The sequence below is a fragment of the Oryza sativa genome, chromosome 7 (genome assembly GCF_034140825.1).
Source record: "Oryza sativa Japonica Group chromosome 7, ASM3414082v1".
NCBI lineage: Eukaryota > Viridiplantae > Streptophyta > Magnoliopsida > Poales > Poaceae > Oryza > Oryza sativa.
In genome coordinates this window covers 23100297-23121629 of record NC_089041.1, presented here as the reverse complement: position 1 = coordinate 23121629, position 21333 = coordinate 23100297, and the positions used below count along the sequence as shown (strand labels likewise).

General features: G+C 46.8%; 4 protein-coding genes across 6 annotated transcripts; 3 read left to right on the top strand and 1 right to left on the bottom strand.

Moving 5' to 3' along the window:
• Nucleotides 1-1262: 1262 nt before the first annotated feature.
• LOC4343649 (remorin 4.1-like) lies at nucleotides 1263-2968 on the top strand. Its single transcript, NM_001422218.1, has 2 exons — nucleotides 1263-2168; nucleotides 2265-2968. Exons 1-2 carry the CDS (start codon nucleotides 1410-1412, stop codon nucleotides 2454-2456), a joined length of 951 nt encoding a protein of 316 aa, NP_001409147.1. The 5' UTR covers nucleotides 1263-1409; the 3' UTR covers nucleotides 2457-2968.
• A 2105-nt stretch (nucleotides 2969-5073) lies between these two features.
• LOC4343648 (uncharacterized) lies at nucleotides 5074-9970 on the bottom strand. Its single transcript, XM_015791499.3, has 3 exons — nucleotides 9641-9970; nucleotides 8136-8485; nucleotides 5074-8000 (listed from the first exon to the last, which is right to left on the bottom strand). The coding sequence occupies exons 1-3, from the start codon at nucleotides 9834-9836 to the stop codon at nucleotides 5247-5249; spliced, it is 3300 nt and encodes a 1099-aa protein (XP_015646985.1). The 5' UTR covers nucleotides 9837-9970; the 3' UTR covers nucleotides 5074-5246.
• Nucleotides 9971-10136: 166 nt separating this feature from the next.
• On the top strand, nucleotides 10137-11786 carry LOC4343647 (uncharacterized). 3 transcript variants are annotated; one of them, XM_066311989.1, is made up of 3 exons: nucleotides 10900-11215; nucleotides 11384-11453; nucleotides 11554-11786. In XM_066311989.1, the coding sequence occupies exons 1-2, from the start codon at nucleotides 11040-11042 to the stop codon at nucleotides 11430-11432; spliced, it is 225 nt and encodes a 74-aa protein (XP_066168086.1). In that variant the 5' UTR covers nucleotides 10900-11039; the 3' UTR covers nucleotides 11433-11453; nucleotides 11554-11786. The 3 variants fall into 3 exon arrangements, with proteins under 3 accessions (NP_001390049.1, NP_001390050.1, XP_066168086.1); NM_001403120.1 differs by lacking the exon at nucleotides 10900-11215 and adding an exon at nucleotides 10137-10444 and having other exon boundaries at nucleotides 11384-11786; NM_001403121.1 differs by having other exon boundaries at nucleotides 10477-11215; nucleotides 11384-11753.
• A 4708-nt stretch (nucleotides 11787-16494) lies between these two features.
• Nucleotides 16495-17945, top strand: LOC4343645 (polygalacturonase inhibitor 1-like). The gene has a single exon (NM_001403122.1). The coding sequence runs from the start codon at nucleotides 16556-16558 to the stop codon at nucleotides 17552-17554; it is 999 nt and encodes a 332-aa protein (NP_001390051.1). The 5' UTR covers nucleotides 16495-16555; the 3' UTR covers nucleotides 17555-17945.
• The last annotated feature ends 3388 nt before the right edge of the window (nucleotides 17946-21333 follow it).

The window sequence follows — 21333 nt, the reverse complement described above, 5'->3', positions numbered from 1 at the left end:
AAAACATCTTATAACCTGAAACGGAGACATCTTATGACCTGAAACGGAGTACCATTTATGTCGAAGCCAATGATGTTATATTCATTTAACCATATATTTTGTGTAAGGTCATTGCGGCCGCCTGATAACAATCCGGCCCAGGTGGGGTCGGCCGAGGCCCAATAACTTAAGGTTGTCCGGACCCCAACAGTTCTTTAGCACACCCACTCAGGGAAAGGCCCAATCTCCCTAAAAGACTAGTCCGGTAGGGGAAGGGTGGCTCTCCTTTTTAAGGTGGCTTCCTCCTTCTAAGCTAAGTAAGGTGGGATTAGCTAAGCAAGGTGGGATTATTCAGAGGCTCACACGGTCGCCGCCCGACTTTAGCGTCTCTGCCAGCGGATAATAGTGGAGGATGTCCTCATCACCGCCTGACCCAAACCACTATAGCATGTAGCAATTGGTTTGAGGCTGGTTCTTTTCCTCAATAAATTATAGATTATCGTAGACACGTTTTACAAGTTTAGAAACATGGTATTTTAAAAACTTTCTATATATAAACTGTTTAGAATAATATTTTAGAACAACTTATCTATTTTTTCACAATTAATTCATTCGTTTGTATAGTCGATTATCATCACAAAATTAGATAATCTATCGTATGTCCCGCCCCTAAATGGAGTATTATATTAATTAATCTATTTAGAACATCAATCTAGTCCATTAAAAAACAACTAATCCCTCCGTCTCGATAAAAAGTAACTTAGCGTCCTAATAAAAATCAACATAGATTGATTTCCTGATTTTTATTGGGACGGAGTGAGTAATATTTATCGATCCATTTTAAAATATTTTACGGCGACGCATGATCGTACAGTGGAAGTACGTAACTAAACATGTAGGAAGAGAGAAGGCTAGAACCTTCACGCTCTTTGCCCTAAAAAATGGGTGACGTATCCAATCCAAACCTGTACTACTAATCAAAGGGAAAAAATAATCATACGGCGCTTGTTAATGTTAAAACTATATGATTGTGTGAGTCAGCGCACTTTGCACACTCTAACCTCTAAACCTTACCCCCCAAAAATAAACACACACACACAGACCCCTCCAAAATCAGAAAGCGAGACGAAGCCGCCCAAAAGGCACACGAAATGGGGATCGAAACGGAAATACCCAAACTGCCCCTCCAATGGCGGGCACTGGCTCAGCGACACTGACACGCCCGGGCCCACCTCCCCCTCTTCTCCCGCCTATTTAACCAAGCTAGGCATCCGATCCTACTCACCACTCACCACCACAGCTCAGCTCGGAGAAGCGAAGAGGAGGAAGAAGAGCAAGACGCCGATGGTTACGCGTGTGTGCTAGTGGCTGAGCACTAGCGGCGGCGGCGGCGGCGACGGCGACGACGACCTCACCCACGGCGGCGACACATGTTGAGTGAACAAACGGCGGCTAGTGGTAGCAGCAGCAGCAGCCGCGGCGCCGACGACCGGGAGATTGTCATCAGCACCGGCCGGGAGATCGTCGTCAGAAGCAGCGGGGGTGAGGAGAGGGAGGAGGAGGTGGTGGTGGAGGAGGAGCTCGAGGAGCCGGAGTTCAGGGACATCCACGCGCTGAGCCCGCCGCCGACGCCGACGCCGAGCCAGCCGTCGTCGTCGTACCACCGGCGGAGGAGGGAGTCGTGGGAGTCCGCGGCGGGGAGCAGGCACACGTCGATCCGCTCCGTGGGGAGCGACACCGCCCCAAGTGAGCTCTTCCCTACTATGAGCAGGGAGTTCTCGGCCATGGTCGCCGCAGCAGCCAACGCCAACGCCGCCGCCGCCGCAGCCGCGAACGGCGGCGACTCCAGCCGCGCCGGGGTGGACGACGCGCTGGGGAGGATCGGGGAGGATGAGCTCGAGGAGACGAACCCGCTCGCCATCGTCCCGGACAGCAACCCCATCCCGTCCCCTCGCCGCGCCCACCTCGCGCTCCCCGCCCCCGGCGACGTGTCGTCGGCGGGCGGCGGCCACGGCGACGAGGTGTCGGTGGGGCAGGTGAAGAAGGAGGAGGTGGAGTCCAAGATCGCCGCGTGGCAGATCGCCGAGGTCGCCAAGGTCAACAACCGCTTCAAGCGCGAGGAGGTCGTCATCAATGGCTGGGAGGGCGACCAGGTCGAGAAGGCCAACGCCTGGCTCAAGAAGTACGAGGTAAAACAAGAAACCAAAACGAAATCCATCATCTAATCGCCATTGATTTCTACCAATCGAGCTCTGGATTCTGATGGAATTGGGGGTGTGTTGCAGAGGAAGCTGGAGGAGAAGAGGGCCAAGGCGATGGAGAAGGCGCAGAACGAGGTGGCGAAGGCGCGGCGGAAGGCGGAGGAGAAGCGGGCGTCGGCGGAGGCGAAGAGGGGCACCAAGGTGGCGCGCGTGCTGGAGCTCGCCAACTTCATGAGGGCCGTGGGGAGGGCGCCATCCAAGCGCTCCTTCTTCTGAGCGACCGCGCCACCCTCTTCCCCTCCTCCTCCTCCTCTCTGCTTTGCTCGCCGCCGTCGCCGTCGTCGTCGTCGCCGGCGCCGGCGGCTGATCGTTCACCGCTTCGCTTCACACGCAGGGATCAGTGCTGTGATGTGGTTGCTGTGTGGAACTCTCGTTTTAGTGTTGTATCCACATGTATGATGTACTGTCATCATATCCTCTCTTTTTTTTCTTTTTTTCTTGTTCTCTTTACTTTCTTGTGCTTGATAAGGGTATTGCAAAGTTGGGAGGGACAGACAGAACAAGTAAATAGCATAAGTTGGATGGTGCTCTGCCCCTTATAGCTTATGGTGAGGGGGACAAGAGCTGCCTGTAATTTGTTTTTTGTCATCATCAAGGATTGTGTATGTCAATATGAACAAGATATGGAGCTACCTGTTTTGTGTAATTGCTTGACCACCATTTCAGTGGCTTCCTTCACTTCATTCTATGTAGGAGTACGAGTGAAGTTTCTCTGCAGTCCGGCACCTTGTCCTGCTTCTTTTATGGCTTCATAAGTGCTTAACAATATTTTGACAAAAGGACATGAATGCACCATTTAGGAAGAGGACTTGAGCATAGAGTACTGAACCCTACCGCCTTGATTCCGGCATGTGACCCACCGGTTTGGCGGTTTCACTTTGAATAATTGAGTTTGAGCATTAGAACGTGTGTTGATCTTTCATATTGTCCTGACGAGTTTACTGCGTAGCTGTAAATAACACATCGAGGACAAAGTGCCTGAATTGAGGATTGAGTTGTTTGTCAAATGTCACATCAGCTCGCTCTCACACTAACAAAGGTGAGACTTCGAGAGGAACTGCAGTTATTAAACAGTACTATTATGGTACCAGTATATCTGAAAGTGCCATTTGCAATCCAGTCGACAGTTGGATTATCCCATCATCTGCATCTCTGCTTTTTTAAAAAAAAAACTGATCTCTGGATTTTTATAGCAGTTTTTAATATGGAGTATTCGAGTTTTTTTTTAACTTAGTTAAACTGAAGCCGTATTCAGATAACTTAGTTAAACTGAAGCCGTATTCAGATTCCATTGTGCGGTAAGATTAAGATGTTTCTTCTTACTAAAATATTCCGTTTAAATTGGGCACAGTGAAGAGAGTGATGAGATTTATGCGCATGTTTGGTTTGTAATAAAAATAAACCTTACCAAATTTTAATATGTTAAAGATGTGATGGTGACATCTGGTTCGAGGCCTTATCAGATTTTGATGTAGAATGCAAAGTTCTATAATTATCCAAATTTGATAAGGTTATTGATGATGGTTGATAAACGAGAGATTTGTAAGGCCAGCGTTGGGTCTGGGCCGAGTAATTAAGAGTCGAATATGCCGCATGAGAAGAGCGACGGACGAAAGGGCAGAAATGCCAAAATAATCTTAACAAGTTTTGCTTTACTTGGTAAGGTAACGATAGGGATGGTGATGTTTGGTTTGAGGTCTTACCAGATTTAGTGTAAGGTTCCAAAAATTATCAAATTTTGGTAGCGCTATGATAGTTGGAGCTGTTTCATTGTTCAATTTGTTATCGTACCAAAGTTTGATAATACCAATGTTTTTGATAAGGGTGTTTTCCGACAAACAGCACCCCCCTACATTTTCTTGTGGCTATATTTCTGTTTAGATTGGATATGGTCACACAGTGAAAGTGCTCCTAGACAAGTGATGGTGTGATCGCGGTGCATTGACTCTATTCCAAAGTCCGTATACGCACAGATTCTTGTGGGAAAATCTCGCACAGTATCATCCAATAAGAAAGCGACCAATCCTAATAAGTTTGGATCCGACCATACCTGAAATTTCTGTACGTCCGCGCCTTTTCAGTTGAGCCGCAAATTGATACGAATCCATGCTTTCCTTGAACTTGGACGCCATGGCGAAGGCTGGCCGGCTGCAGTGTTAATGCTGTAGCTGTACCGTGTGGGACGACGATTTCACCTGGCCCATGGCATGAGGAATTAAGGATTAGTCCATGTGGTGCAGACCGCTGGGGCGCCAAGCAAGCTCACATGTGTACATTATGTAGCCCTGTTCTTGTGTTTCATCACGTAACATGGCGTGTTCCAGAAACTGACCTGCTAGAAATAAGTGGCTGCATGAATGCATGATTAGAGGGGAAAAAAAGAAAGAAAGATCCTAACAGTTACAGTGGATCACAAGGATCAGAGAAGGTATGAAACAATCGAGTAAATCGTGCAATCCAACTCTACGGTGAACATTAGACATACCTGGTTGCATGATTAGAGAAAGAAAGAAAGAAATTTCCTAGCAGTTACAGTGGATCAGAGAAGGTATGAATGAAACAGTTGCAGTAAATCGGGCAATCCAACTCTACGGTGGTGAACATAATTTACCTCATAATAAGTCATACCTGGTTTGGAATGATGAGTCGGTCTCTGGTAGTTCAGGATATTCGTCAACCACGTGAAAAGACGAAGTCACAAGATGGTAACTGTATAGAGTGGAAATCTGGGCGCTTTTCAGCCTTTTCTTGTGATGCTTACTTGCTGACTGCTTAAGGTTGAATGGCCAGCAGTGAAACTGTGAAAGGACAGGTGATAAGTGTACACAGGTAATACCAAAAGGTAAATTGTTTACTCACAGTAAGTCTTATATGTACAGAAAACCGCATGGGCGTGGAAGCAAACGTTGATATATGTACAGTAAAACCAACAAAAAAAGTAGTGCAGCTGAGGCTTTTTGAGTATGTTCGACTTATTTCTAACAAGTGGGACAATGTTGATTGAACCTATATAAGGCTGTCAGGATACTCTCCATTGCCCTCTCCAGCGAATGTCCCTGAAGGTTTTGATTGATCATTTAGACATGCATGATGCATGTCGCTTAGGACAGAAGCATACGACTCTGGAGGAATTGGCGGATCATCCATATCAAGCAAAGACTCATCATCAACCAGCTCGTTCTTGGAAGAAGCATATGCATCCAATGGTGTTGGCAGATCAACTACATCAATTATAGGTTCATCAGTGCGAGGAGCTTCATCATCTGAAGACGAGAATGTACTAAACAACCTAGCTGAACTTAAGCCAGCATCATTGTCAGTGTCCTTCGCATCAGAAATTTCCGCTTCCGAATCAGATGATTCAGCAAGTAGGACTTCGAGAGAAGGGCTGCTCTTACTTGTTTTCTTTGCCACGAAAGCCATGCCTAAAACATCATCATTGTACTCGTAAAGCAAGTCACACACCTTTTGCAGCTCTTCGCCTGCAGTTGGGTTTACAGTAGAACTACCTGTAAAAGGATCATCAACACAATTTCCAGCTGTGACACCACCTGAGCCGACAGCTTCTCTAGCAGGTTCTGCACTAAATGATTCCATACTACACAAATCTGACAAGGAGTGCTCTACCTCTGATTTTGTAAAGCTATCATTGAGGCTTGCCTCCAAGCCGCTGCTCTCAATGCATCTTTTCTTGGAATCAGTAAAGGCTCTAAGACAACAAGAGTTCATCCCACCAGAAACAGAAAACTTAGCACTGTCATCCTCATTAACCTCTAGAGCTTTCTGCAGCAGAAGTTGATTGATATCCTTTATATTCTTAGCAGATTCCATCGATGTTCTCTTGAAGGTATGCATTTCAGCACCACCATTACTAGATAATGCTTCAGAAATCACATTCTTACTAAAGTTAGCATTTCTTGCCACAAGAAACTCTGCCAAGGACAAGGTAGATCTGTTGCCATTCAACTGTTGTCCATCATTAATAGATTCCAAGACAGTAGGAAGCTGAGAAGGAGCGATGATGTGCTCAGTGTTTGCAATGGATTGCATCATGTATGAACTAGAGCCATTATTCTTTAGATTTGCTTGGCTTCCAACATCTTTAGATTCCTCAACTGTGTGAAGCTGTGGAACACACAAGGGTTCTGTGCTTTCAGCAAATGCCATCATGTTCAAATCGAGAACATTATTCAGATCGTTTACCTCAGCCTTCAAGTTTGCCTTAGAGATATAAGTTTGTGGAACTGCATCTGCTTCCTCACAAGATATGAAGGTATTGACCTTATTTGCATCAACGAATGTACCAGATAATTGGCCAGCCGAGCCATCATTAGTGGATGTCTCATCAACTTGTTCAGAAGAAAATGGGCAGGTAGAAGAATCAGTAGTATTTTCAGCAGTTGAATTACTGGCAGGGCAAGCAGCAGATTGCGAAGATGGTGTTTTCTTGGTTGAACCAAGAAGTGCCTCCAAGGCTGATGCTAGAGCACCATCGACAGATACATGAGATTTGCTTTTGAAGCTGTCAACAGTGCTTTCACTCAAAGCAGCATCAGATTTTGTATGACCATCATCATGATCACCAACTTCTGTTTCTTTCTCTTCCTCCAATTCATCATCTGAATCATTTGGAAATTCTGGAACCTTGACAACTAAACCTGGGGAAGTTTTAGGTTCTTTCTCAGAAGACAGAGCAAAATCAACTGGTGAGAAAGACCCATCATGAAGCTTCTCACAAGCAAACTCAGATTCAGAAACAAAATCAGGAGCCTTAACAAGAAGCCTTGGCACCATGCTCGGTCCACGTAAGGTAACTGCATTTTCATTGGACTTATCGCAACTGAAGGATTCTTCTAAAGAAAACTCTGGTGCTCTGACAACCAGACCTGGCTGCCTGTTGGTTGTGGAAGCAGAATTTTCAGCCTTACCATCATTATCTGTTTTATCCTGTGGATTAATCATATCAGATAAACCATCTGGGGCTGTCATTCTTGCAGAAGAAGCTTGTAAAGTCTTAATCTCCATAGAGAACACATCAAACTGTTGTTCCAATCGCTGAAGCCTTGACTCGATGCTACAGATAGGCCTCATCATACCATCGTCAAACCTGGAGCAGTATAGTTCCATCTTCTCCATCTTAGAGAGAAGAGTATCCAGCTTTCCCTCAATGCGACTGTAAGGATTTGGATTTTCATCCATGAGAGGAGTAACAGGCTGATCTGTATTTGACACACTCTGGTTCTTTGTCAAAGGAGCTTGTGTATTTTCTGTTGTTTGTATAGGCAATAGAATAGACTTGGAATCCTTTAGCTCATAATGGTTGCCTTTTTCATAAGTTATTGTATCGCCATCTATAGCATTTAGTTTGCTTTCCATCCCTGCTGACTTGAAATTTAAATCATCTGTGCTACACGGCTCTGCATCTCGCACTACATTTTCACATGGACTATTATTCACTGCCATTGCACAACCTTGGGAAAGCTGAGTCCTTGAGGCATCAGAAAAATATTTATTGTCCGTTTTCTGGTTCCTTGATTTGGACATTTGCATGAGGCTAGGGACAAGCATAGCCAACAAAGAACTACCTCCCATGTTTCCAGGACGTGTTTCTGATTCATCATTGGTTGGCTCAACAGGATCAGCAAATATGTAAATCTCCTCGATGTGCACTGATGTTTTTGACTGAAGTGAAAGGAGGCGAACAGTTAGAGATACACATGGGCTTGCATCAGTTATCTCAGCAGTTGCTTCATAGTGTGCCTGCATTCCACATAGCGAAACAAAGTTACAGAAAAATTTTAGAAGCTAATATCACAATAGGAGCACTCCCAGCAGAAGTTTATGGTTGAGTATTTAACAATCTTTCATGATACAAACCAAGAAATAAGGCTTTACCAGAGTGGTTTCCTGTTTGACTCCAATTGCATTAGGTTCTTGAGATTTAGATCTGTTCTTTTCCACATGTAACTCTGGGATTTTGACATCAACCCAGCTATCTTCATCAATACTACTGCTTACGCTTTTGGTTTCATGCTCATGCTTTTCACTAGTTGAGGCATCACTACTCCATTGGGGCATACTTTCTTCAGCAGAGGGGAGTGGCTCTTTAACTGCAGGTCCACAACGCACAGTGCATAGATAATCCTTAGAGCTATCCTTGGGGTCAGTTGTATAGTATATTTCATAAATCCGAGCTGTGCTTCGCACATACACCCTGTGAATCTCATACTTTCCCCTGAAATGAACTGATGAACAGCTGTGAATCAGATATATGCATACTGAAATGGAAAAATAGCTTAGATTTTCATCATGCTAGGTACTGTGCTGTATATGCTATGAGATGTGAGACACTGACTTGAAATTTATACAATGAATCAATGAAAAGAAAATCGACTCTAAATTCGGCACGATGGGCTTTGTAGTTTATACAGAATTCCATGTAAAGGTTTCAACTTTCAATGGAATACTGCCAGTTCCTTTTACTTTCATAAAAGAAATACTAGTAGTAGTTTGATGAGGATGACGAAACTATAGTACAGATACTTTCCTAATATTAGCAACTCTACAATTTCTGCAAGTATACAGTGCTTAGAGCTTTCTGTGGTAATATCACCCAATCCTCATCTTCCAAAAAGAAATGCCACCAATTCAATAAATTGTTTGAATTCCTAATATCAGGTAGCTCCAATTTCTGCAAATTGACAGTACAAAGGAATTGAACAAATACATCATTGAGACTTCAGTATGATCGATGATGCTTGGACTGTTCACAGTGCAACAGCTTCACTACAAGACTAGGTATCTACACTTACCGCTTACCACTGATGGAAAAATCAAATCTAAAGTAGTAAAAACTTAGCCAGATATTTTCCTAAATAGTAACGCAAACTATCAGTTATCAATTAAGAATGCTCTGGTCATGGAAGCATAAGAAGCTTAAGTTTAAGAGTATCACGCAAACAATAACCAGTAGACAGTAGCAAATGAATCCGTTATATGACATACTAACCTGTCATAATTTTTATCTTAAGGTATTAGTCGAAAGTCGAAACGATTCCTCAAGTTACGAAAGGATCTCTAAAACAGATACCTCCAATCCATGGACTCTACGCATTAGAACATTTTAACGATAACTATGAATGATTCACGCACTAGAACTCGAACAGCGATAACCACTTCGGTTGATTCTACCAGCCTACTAGGTTCGGTTGGTTCTACCAGCCTACTAGGGTTTATCCGACCATAAGCTAGACTAGATGCTGCAAAACTAAAATTCACAACAGTGAGTGCACCTGCATCCGATCGGACCAACGCAAACACCGCGATCCCGCGGCAAACTCGCAAAATTCTGACAAGCCCAGAGAGCTAAGCTACCCCCCAAGTCAAAAACGACGACTCACCAGTGACCTCGCAGGGAGGAGCGTCGCCGTCGCCATCAGGGGAAGGGCGTTCAAGGAAGACGGCGGAGGGGACGGCCTCCGCGTCGTCGGCGGACGTCTCGAACGAGACGGCGTCCTCCACGGCCGCGCCGCCAGCCGGAGCCCAGGTGGCGGACACCGTCCATGGCCGCCCCGGCTCGGATCCCGACGCCTCCATCGCCCCGCTTCCACGCGCGTGGGTAGACCGTGAGCCGGCGGCGGCGGCGGTGGTGTGCTCGTCGGCGTTCTCCGCTCGCTTCGCTTCCGGATTCCGTCGAGTGCTTCGCTACACACGACGAATCTGATGGCCGTGGCCGGTGGGGAACACGAGATCCCATCTTATGGGCCCCCACGCCGACCGCTAAAACTGGGCCCATTTTGGGCTAAGCCCATCGTGAGATAATAATGGGCCTTATTGGGCTTAGATCCAGCCCAGTTATTATCTCGCTAAAATCGAAAAGAAATCCTTCAGTACGTTATCCACATCGCGGCTGTGCGCGGCGGCGAGGATGCATCTCCGCTTCGTCCCGTTCCCGGCGATCGCCGTCGGCGGAGCGAGCTTGAGATTCCTCGCCGATAACACACGTGCAGTGGGCGGAAGCGGGAGGAGGCGGTGCTCCGACGTGGTCGCCTTCTCGTCGTCGGAGAAGGGGCCGGGGCCGGGGTCGGGGGAGGAGCGCGAGCCGCGGGCTGAGGAGGCGCTGCGGCGGCTGGCGGAGCTCGACTCGCAGCTGGAGGGGCTTTCCGAGCCCAGGGAACGGCCGCCGGCGCCGCCTCTTCCACCGGGTACGTCCCGTTGGGCTTTTGCCTACCTCGTCCCTCCTCTCATGGGCTCATGGCAAATTGCTTTTCCAGTTTACATGTGCGCTGTGTCCATTTCATCAACAATTCACTATGTTCATCAGGGTCAGTAATTGATATCAACTGAAAACTTTTAGTGGTAAACTTACACTAGTTTGTGCGTGCAAGCATCTTCGTTTTCTCAAGCTCGTTAACCCAAAAAATCTAATGAGATTATGATTGATTAAGTAGTCAAAATTATATGTATAGTGTTCTACTTTTACATATACTATTGATCAAAGTTTTAAGATGTTGTCCATAGTTATCCTGCAATGACCTATATATTTGGAGATGGAATATATGTTTAAAATAGAAGAGATGGATCATTCAATCGGCTGAAACTGTTCGTGGAGACCTCAATGCATTATGCAACATACTAGGCTCACTCATACTAACTTTGTCAATGATCAGATCAAGAGCTTTAAAAGGTCGGCAGGACAGATCTCTCAGCAACAAATATAAATATTTTTTATAAAGTGTTTGGTGGAGATGGATCAGTCCTCTGTACTGAAACTACTCAATTAATGAAACCTCTGACATTATGCAAGTATGCAACGTTTATAGGGGCCTCACCCATGACTTGGACAAATGCTTCATTGCTTCTGTATGCAGTAGCACAACATGCCATATTGTCATTTATGAAGAACCTAAGGACAACAGCAACAGTTCAGTGGGGATGAAGCCATCCAAAAGTGGCAGACAGAGCTTTGAAACACAGTAATAATGTTTGCATCTTGAGTCTCTATTGCTCTGAAAACCCATCCAGTTGTCTTTAGGAGAGCTACCACGTTGCATCAGCATCATGGTTTATTGATCAGTTGTTCTTAACAATGTTAACATCACAGTGAGATGGACTCCGATCTAACTGTGATTTGCTTGAAACAGACCCTTACATGGACCGAGATATGATAACTGGGCGGGGATCAAAAGATGAACTTCCTGAATTTTCTCCAACGTATGTAACATTCTCAACACTTGCACTTGTTATCCTCACGATATTCACCAACGTTGTGTTCAATCTTTACATCAAACCTTCCGTGGACGGCGTCGATCAGCCTGTAAGAATTGAGAGGGTGCCTATGGTTAATCCAGCAGACCAGCAATTCAAGTAGCTTCTAGACTAGGCATATAAATTTGTTATAGCAAGAAGTGATATGATATGCTAGTAAAATAGATCATGATTCATGTGTATTCAACCATATCTTCTTTTTGTATTTAGCACCCATACGTTCTAAATGAATCATTTTGTTGGCTCTGGGAATTCAATAATAGTAGGACGTTTTGCACATGCCTGTATGGTCTTTTGACGCTATCTCCTGGAAGGTTATGGCTGTATGGGACTTGCAGGTGTATCCAGTTTCTGCCTAGCTTTTAGCAGAAAGGGTGAAAATTTCTCCTCTTTTTTTATCAAAATACATTTTGGTCAGAGACTTGGGCATCTTGGTGATCAAACACGGCACATGTAAGAAAATTGAACATTGGCAACCCTGGACCACACATCAAATACAGCAGATGTACAGATGCATATATCAGGAGATGATGATAAGGTCGGCTGTAAATGCACTCTACTTTCCCTCTGAAGGATAGGAATTCTGAAGTGCCACTGTATGCAGTAAACATCCTGGGTGTCATAAACGCAGAGCTTGAATGCGCTGTCGACAATGGCCGTGTGAGAGGGGAGAAGAGAAGCAGCACAGAGCTGCTCTGGTGTGGTAGCGGTCCAGAGCTCTACGATCTTCTACTGTGTCGCTAATGGAGTACTGTACTGGTTTAGCCTTTTCAGCTTGTCTGTTTATTTGGCTCTTCTGTTTTTTTTTTCGCTTTCTTTTTCTCGCCGCTTTGGATTATCTCGTTCAGATCTGTAAAGTTAGCGTTCTCTATCTCTCTCTCTTTTGAAGTTCCCGTAAACGTCGACACGTCGTCCAGCTTTATCATTCGCTTTCGTTTTCCCCTGAGCAGGATTCTGATTTCTGAGTCGTAGTTATAGTGCATTTTGGTTTGTGTCCTGTTTCGTCAGGGTGATAAACAAGGAACCCTGATTTAGCACATGTGGTACACGGACAGGTTGATCGATCTTTGACCCGACGTCAAACCCCACCCATGTATTTCCCGTCTTTACTTGGTCTTTTTATGCTAGATCATTAATTCCCCGTTGCTTATTCTGTTCGCATGTGGATCGTATCCCTTTTTTAAGAGCGAGTCTCGTACATAAAGAGATTAGTTTATCTGAGCGAAGAACATGCTCTCAGCCTTTTTTTTCTCTCCTCGATGCGTGCAGAGCTGCAGTCCAACAACCATACACCTCATGTGCCGTGACCCGAGCGAGTGGCTCGTTCATACCACCACAAAATATCATCTCCTACATAGCCTTGCCGAATCGAGCCTAGGTTAGTCGTAGCAGCAGCATGCCAGTATTGTAGAAGTATTTCTCATCGAAGCGCTGACGCGGCGATGAGAAGAAACGAACGATCATTTCGCGTTTCGCCGATGGGAACGGCACTTCAGGCGTGCTACGCAGATCTTGGGCAGCGTCCACGTCCTCCCCCAATTCATTTCCGCCCCCCAAGAAACCCGCACCGCGCGTCACGTCTCTCCTCTCCCCGCCGCGGCATGTGCGTCTCCCCAGATCCGCGCATGCGCATCCCATCCGCGACAAGTGCCCATGCCTCCGCCGCGACACCGGCACACCGCGCCCCGCCCGCCCGCGACCGCGAGGGAGCGCTCGTCGGTAGCCGGCAACCTGCCGGTGCGCGTGGCTTGCGTGCGGCTCGTCAAAACCGCGCGTGGGGGATATGCATGGGCCGCGGCCGGTTGCGGTGCCGCCGCGCCGTCGCGGTCGCGGATGCATGGTGCATGCAGTTCTTCGATCGTGACACGGTGGGAGGGTGGGAGCAGCTCGGATCTGGGGAGGTAATGATCGCACGGGGGCAACTGGGCAAAGGACGGATCGCCCTCCACGGCTTGGCTGTCATCTGGTTATTCTGGCCGGGTAGGGCAGCTAGGGACGGGAGGGGGCAGAGGGCTACGAACGTTAGCGATTGAACTTATCCATGCGTGAGGGAGAGTATTCACTGTTGTTGCCTGTGGAGCGTGGAGTACTATAACTACTACTCCCTCTGTCCTCTAATACAAGAGATTTTAATATTTTACATGTACTGTTTAATTACTTATCTTATTTAAAAAATTTATGTAAATATAAAAAACAAAAAGTTATGCTTATAGTACTTTAGATAATAAAGTAAGTCACACAAAAAATAAATAATAATTCTAAATTTTTTTTAATAAGATGAATAGTCAAACAGTACAAGTAAAATATCAAAATCCTTTATATTATAGGACGGAAGGAGTAGCAGCCAGCTAACCTCTTCGTCTAAGAAAACTCAATCCTAGCCACCAATTGGATTCTTTTTAGAGAGAATAGTACTGTGGTAGTAGTAAGTTTTTTTTTCTTCTCGTTACAGGCACGTGATGGGTGTGCCACCAAGTGCTGCAGCGCCAGGCCGCCAGCTAGTTGCTGGTTGTCATTTTGTCATCTGATGAATGAACAGCAGTACTAGTTTTGAAGAAGAATTACTGCGAGCTGTCCCACGCGCACGGTGCAACTATTTTTCACTCGGTCTGTAGTATACACTGAGAAAAAGAGAGAGATGAATGCCGTTCAGGGCGGAACCGATCCAAAATGAAAAGTATACAAGTGCTAGCTGGCCGATAGTACAATAATATCTCTGTTAAGAAATGTTTGCGCTGGTGACTGTAGCAGTAATAGAGTATTTGTCGTGTGATGTGCTCGTACGTACTAAAATTCAAAAGGATACACCACCCATATAGGCTGATTATAATTCCCCGTCGTTAAAAAGCTGCAACCTGGAGACTACACCTAATACAACAATTTTCAGTCAACACGTGAGAGATCCTGCGATGAACACCACGACGCACCAAAACAAACCACGGAGGCATCAGCCACCGCTTTGGCAGCCAAGAATCGCATGGAGAGCCAAAGCTACGACTACTACTAGTACCTCGCACAAATCTCAGTACTAAAGAAAATCAAGTGTGTTACGTCGGCATGCAACTTGACGCTGGCACAATCTCTCCGTCGCGGCGTCGCCTCGGCTGATCGGTTTCGCGATCCAACCAACCCGCCCTGCTTTTCGCGTAAAGAAATCGCAGAGACGACGGTGCTATCTGGTCTGGTGGTGCTGGCGTACCGCACGCTCGCTGGTGAAACTGGTGTGCCCGGTGCGAGCAGAGGCAGAGACTGGACAGAGCAGCGCCCAGGCGGGGTACATCTATCTCCAGTTCGGTCGATGCATGTGGGTGCGTAGCTGGACGGCCAGGCCGAACCGCAGAGCACAGAGCAAAAGCGTCAAGCGTCAAGGCAGCTCTGCAAATTGCAACGCAAGATTGAATTATCTTTGTTAAATCCTATATAAACTAGATCTACATAAATATGTGAAACATGATAGGGGAGTCATTTCTTGGTTCTAAAGCATCATAATGAGATTCCAAACCTCCGAAATCTCTACTGCATTTTCTACAAGGGGGAGGTTTAACGCAAAGCTGCAAGCGGCCCGGGCAGCCAGCCCAGAAAGCCGAAAGAATCCTTTCTTTTCCCCTCGCCGCCCAAGCCTCCACATGCGCTCTCGTGCCGGCCTGAACCCTGTCGGACCACGTCCATGCCGCATTATTTAGCCCCCACATGGCCGCCGCTGCGTGCCTCCTCCTCTCGTCTCGCTCGCTGAAGACGTGATACGGGCAAGCGCGCGCCGAGTCGGACAGGGAGCACCTTTGGCTTGTGCGCGCTCCAGCGTGACAGCGTTTCAGTTCAGGGGATCGGACAGAGACGTCGCGTGCATGGGTGGCGGTGTGGTGGGCCGCGGCTTGTGCGAGTACGTGGCGCGGCGACGGTGGCTCTCGCTGCTGCTGTGTCCGTCCTCCTGCTACTAGTACGTTTTTTCACGGGCTGGTGGAGTGATGGACCTGGTCAGCTACTCAGTTTGCATTCATGCATGCACCACCGCCTGCGACAGTGCGAGCGACGTGACGACGTCTCCTTGATTGTCTCTCGTGGGCCTGTGCTATATGTGATCGATCTAATCCCTGCGACACGATAATGCAATGCATATCTCTACGAAATCGAACAGTAGAACATGCACTTCGACCTTTTCTCATCCGAAATAATTAGTGCGGGATACTCATTATATGCGAATTCAATCAGAGGGGGCTGCAATTTGCAAACTGCGTATAATTGTTTCATGTGGATTTAAATAACCTCCTCATTGCTAGTACTCCTATCATGTTGACTTACACGGAAAACGAGCTGTCTTCCCGTCCATTTGCGGCCCTTTGCCGATCATAACCGAGACAAGCGTATCCAGAACAGGTGCTAGCTTAGCTACGCGACGCCCCCGTCTTGAGGCTCCGGGAGATCCGAGCGCACATGTCCGCGAGTTAATACGAGTGCGTGCCGTGCCGCCCGGCCGGCCGGGCGGGCGGAGCGAGCGGCTTCTGCTTTCTGCTTCTGCACCCAGCAATGTGGGCGCTGGCCGGAGCACGGAGCGGGCGAAAGCCCCAGTTCGTTCCCATCCCACATGCCATTGCTAATCATGCACGCACCAATCACGCGCCGGCCGTGGCCGAACCCACGGCGATGCTTCCCGGTTATCACCACCACGGCACCACCTATCTCTGTGCCTGTGCGTGTGTGTGCGTTTGGCATGTTGCGGTGTCAGGGATTGATTCGTTTTCACTCATCATTCACCGCGAATCCTTCTCGTGTCCGCTCGTAGTACCACCGCACCGCTGGCCGTCTCGGTGTCCGAGGCCCCGAGCCCAAGCATGTCCCGGTTCGATGGGTGGTCAAAAAAAGGATATGAGAGGGAGAGAGAAAAAAAATGGGAGGAAAATGTATCGTTTATCCCATCATGCATGCACACTGATCCTGACGCCTCCACGCGCGGCTCTTTTTATACCACCCTCGAGAGCTCATCACTCCCGCACTCACTCACACACACTCAAGCCAGCTCCAGCCACACGAGCCTAGTTCAGGTAGATACAATGGCGTCCACCGCCTCTTTCATGCTCGCCGTCTTGCTGGCGGTGGCCGTCGCGGCGGCGCCGGCGAGGGCGGTGCGATGCCCGCCGAGCGACAAGCAGGCGCTGATGAGAGTGAAGCAGTCGCTGGGAAACCCGGCGACGCTGTCGACGTGGTCCCTGGCGTCGGCGGACTGCTGCGAGTGGGACCACGTCCGGTGCGACGAGGCCGGGCGCGTGAACAACGTCTTCATCGACGGCGCCAACGACGTCCGCGGCCAGATCCCGTCCGCCGTGGCGGGGCTGACGGCGCTCATGTCGCTGTCGCTGTTCCGCCTCCCGGGCCTCTCCGGCCCCATCCCGGCGTGCCTCACCGCGCTCTCCAACCTCCAGTTCCTCACCATCTCCCACACCAACGTCTCCGGCGTCATCCCGGACTCGCTCGCGCGGATCCGCAGCCTCGACTCCGTCGACCTCTCCCACAACAGCCTGACCGGCCCCATCCCGAACTCCTTCTCCGACCTCCCGAACCTCCGGTCGCTTGACCTCCGCAGCAACAAGCTGACGGGTTGCATCCCGGCGGGGCTCGTGCAGGGGCAGTTCAGGTCGCTGATCCTCTCCTACAACCAGCTCACCGGCCCGATCCCGCGCGACGACGCGCAGGACGAGATCAACACCGTCGACCTCTCGCACAACCGCCTCACCGGCGACGCCTCCTTCCTCTTCGCCGCCGGCCGGCCCATCGGCAAGGTGGACCTCTCGTGGAACGACCTCGACTTCGACCTCAGCAAGCTCGTCTTCCCGCCGGAGCTCACCTACCTGGACCTCAGCCACAACCGCATCAGGGGCACCGTGCCACGCTCCCTCGCCGCGCTCTCCACGCTGCAGACGCTGGACCTCAGCTACAACCGCCTCTGCGGCCCGCTCCCGAGGCTGCACGGCGTCATCCGCCACGGCTGCAAGCCGTACGAGCACAACCAGTGCGCCGGCGGCGCCCCGCTCGGCGGGTGCCACCAATCGTGAGCATCCATCCATCCATCACCGCCGGCGAGCTGATGCTGCCACGTAAGGTGGAGCCCGGGGTGCGTAACGGTATACGTGTTTGGTGTTTTTTCGCGTACGGGGACGTGGCCGTGTAGTACACGGTACGACGGGTGCAGCCGTGCAGGGTACTGGGCGGGTTTACGTTAGTACAAATTGTAACCAAGGTAGAGTGCCTGCACGCGTGCGTGGTCGACTCTCCTTCAGATTGTACGAAACGAGGGAGCCGTGTGTACGTGTGCGTACGTGTACCGTGTATGGAGTACGATGATGATGATGATGCAAGTGTGTGTATTGTGAATGTACGTTATGGATCGCCCTAATGTATCATCGAAATGATAAGTGTTTGATATAATTTGCCTTTCGTTCTTGTACTCGTACTTGCGAGCGCTAACTGGGTACACCTCCTTTTTGAACTCAACTCAGTATACCGTGTACTGTGGATCTACTGTAAAGTGGTAGGATACCCCACTTTCTGCATGATGCTGCCTGTCTGGGATAATAAGAACTAGCTGGGTGGCCCGCGCAATTGCGCGGCTAGCATCCATATAAAATTATCTATTTTTAATATGATTTTACTTAAATTTTATTGAATAAATAGTTATCTCATTATTTTAAAACTTTTAAAAATCAAACCATATCATCCTCGTGTTTAATTTTATAGTTTTTAAAAGTTACCCTATTTTTTATTTGCTTGCTCGATCTATCACTATTCCTATTCATTCTCCTTGGAAACTTTAAAATTTTGATCTTATAATTTTTAGAGTTTATTGTCTCTTAGGGTTTCGTTTTTATAATTTTTAGAAATCCCATCAAACACTGCCACTCTACTCCTATATTGCCCATCCGTTGCCTCATTTCTTTATTGTTATTGGGATTTTTAAAATCGAACATAATTATTGTTTGGGTTTATTTTTTACTTTATAGAACTCCCGCCAAACCGTTAGCGGCTTTGCCACTGTACTCTTCTACGGCCCGTCCGCTGCCTCCCCTCTTTATTGTCGTTGAGATTTTAAAATCGAACATTATTATCATTTTTTTTACTTTTTAGAAGTTCCGAATCTTTAAAAATAGGACCTGGTAATTTTTAGAGTTTATTTTCGTTGAGTTTCATTTTTATATTTTTAGAAGTCTCATCAAACACTACCACTATACTCTTCTATAACCCGTCTGCTGCCTCCTCTCTTTATTGTCATTGGGATTCTAAAAATCAAACATAATTATTGTTTGAGTTCATTTTTTTACTTTCTAAAAGTCCCACCAAACAATTATCGGCTTTGCCATTGTACTATTCTATGGCTCGCATGCTCCCTCCTCTCTTTATTTCATTGAGATTTTAAATTGGAACATTATTTTCATTGTTCTTTTTACTTTTTAAAAGTCCCGAACCTTTAAAAATTGGACCTTGTACTTTTTAGAGTTTATTATCTTGTTTCGTTTCATTTTTATAATATTTAGAAGTCTCATCAAATGCTGTCACTGTACTCTTCTATATACCATTGTTTAGTTCTAAAGATATAATTATATTACATATATTTCTGTTATCAATCTTCACCGTTCTAATTTGGTTCTACCACAGTCTAATGGCTTGGAATTTATTCTTCGATTAATGTGATAATTTATATCTTTTAGAATAAATATGGCACATTCTTTTCGAGTTGTCTTAATAATAAAGATTTCTACGTTTTTTTTATGTCTCTGATGATTTTTCTAAAGCTATCTTAATAATATATATATAGATAAATGTACATATTTGGCAAAGAATATTTACATATTTATTATTGGTATTATATTTTTATTCCAAATTTTATTTTTAAGTTTATTTTGGAACCTATATTTTCAAAGGAAAACTTTTTAATTGTATCGCTTAAGGTGTGCACCTGGCTAGCTGCTGTGCACATGCCATCGTTCCTTCTGTTTGTTGACGTGCATCGTCCAATTCTTGCTCATCGTGCAGCCGCGCGGCTCGACCTGCTGCTGTGGATTTCCGTTGCTACTATACATTATAGCCTAACTATTCTAGAACCTAACTTAAGTTTAGAAAATCGGACAAAACTATTTTGAGTCCGTTTGCATGTAAAGATCCTAGTTAGAGATTGATTCTAATTCAGTTAACATGCTAAGTTTGTGTTAAATCTCAGACATTGAAATCTATGCCTCTTACAATCCAACGGTGTAAATAATTTATATTTTCTTCGATTAACGTGAGAATTTCTAGCCTCCACGGTAAACGTGATGTCTTCTTTTCGAGCTGTCTTAATAATATAATAGATCTAGCCTATCTGCGTACATGGGCCAGGAAATTGGGCTAACTTAATGAGGCCGGGTTAGAGGCTAGCTTAAAGCAGGATGCTTTGATAAGTGTTACGTTTACATACTTGGAAGTGCCTGTCTTCCAGTCTCCAGCCCAACACCGAGTCCCATTAATTTTGCTCAATCGATCGTTAACGAGAAAGAGGGTACACGGTGCTGGGACACTGGGAATGTCTGGCGCACGGCTGTGAACTGCAGTCTCCCCTCTCTCTGATGGGCATTGTTGCTCCAGGAAGGGAACAAAAAACACTAGTAAGAAGCACAATTATGGGTTACAAGTTACAACGAGGATGAAGCACTGCACTTATTAATTTCAGATGACCCGAACGCATCAAATTGTTCCGAGATGTACGTATCCGTGTGACCGTGTACGAGTGTTACCGGCCGTGATCCTGTGACCGAAAGGATTTTGCCGGCGCGCGCACCGCCTGGCGGTACATTGGAGGTACGACTGTACGAGGCGGATGACACGCGCATCACGTTCATGTGTAGCAGTAGCATCGTGTAGGGACCCGTCGAGTAAATAAAAACCAAACCACACGTGAAGTCGTGAAGCTCTTTCATCCGGCATTTTGCAACTCTCGTCCCCTCCAACGCGTGCACCAATAGTACCTGTCACGGAAAGCCGAACCCTCATGCTCACTGCTCAGTGGTGCGATCTTATACTCTGTTTTCCCCTTCCATTACGCATCTGATCGTCCTCCATTTCGAAAAGTCTACCTTCCAGAGGTTCCAACATTGGCTCGAAACTTTATTTTTTTTTGGTTTGGCGTCGAGATCTGTAGCGAATGACACTATTGACAGTTGAAATCGATGGAAGGATCGGCTAAAGAGGGCAACAAAGTACTGCTTCGTAGCCTTGTTCATTTCTCACACTAAAAGCCACCCATGAGGCAAGAGGCCACAAAAAGAGATCAAGCGTTAGCCACGGCCTGCCTCCCCATCTTGCCCAGCCCGCTTTCTGTCGAGCGTAGCAGCAAGCCAGCCCACCTAAGCTTATCGCCTTCACCTCCCAGCCCACTAACAGAAAAGCAAGCCATCCGGGCTGATCACCCACAAGCCACAGGCCCACAAGTCCACCGCTTGTCTTTGTATCGGCTGCCACTCCCATTTTGGAATTTGGAGTAGTTTGCATTTTTGCCCGCTCGATGACCAAGTAATGAAAGTACTCCATTCGAAAAAAAAAAAACTCACTAAGGTTATGTTTTTTTAGACGGAGTGGCAGACAAGTGGAGAGAAACACTGTCATAGTGCTTACACATCGAAAGCCATTTAATAATTTCACTAAATTCATAAAAAATCATACTAAATTTTATTTTATTTTATTTTGGATAAATAATTAATCTGCCTGAAATTCACAGATTTCGTGGTTATCGATCAAAAGGCGATATATGGCCCCGAACCATAGAGAGCAGGTCCTACCTGGAAAACTTGAGAGTTGGGAACAC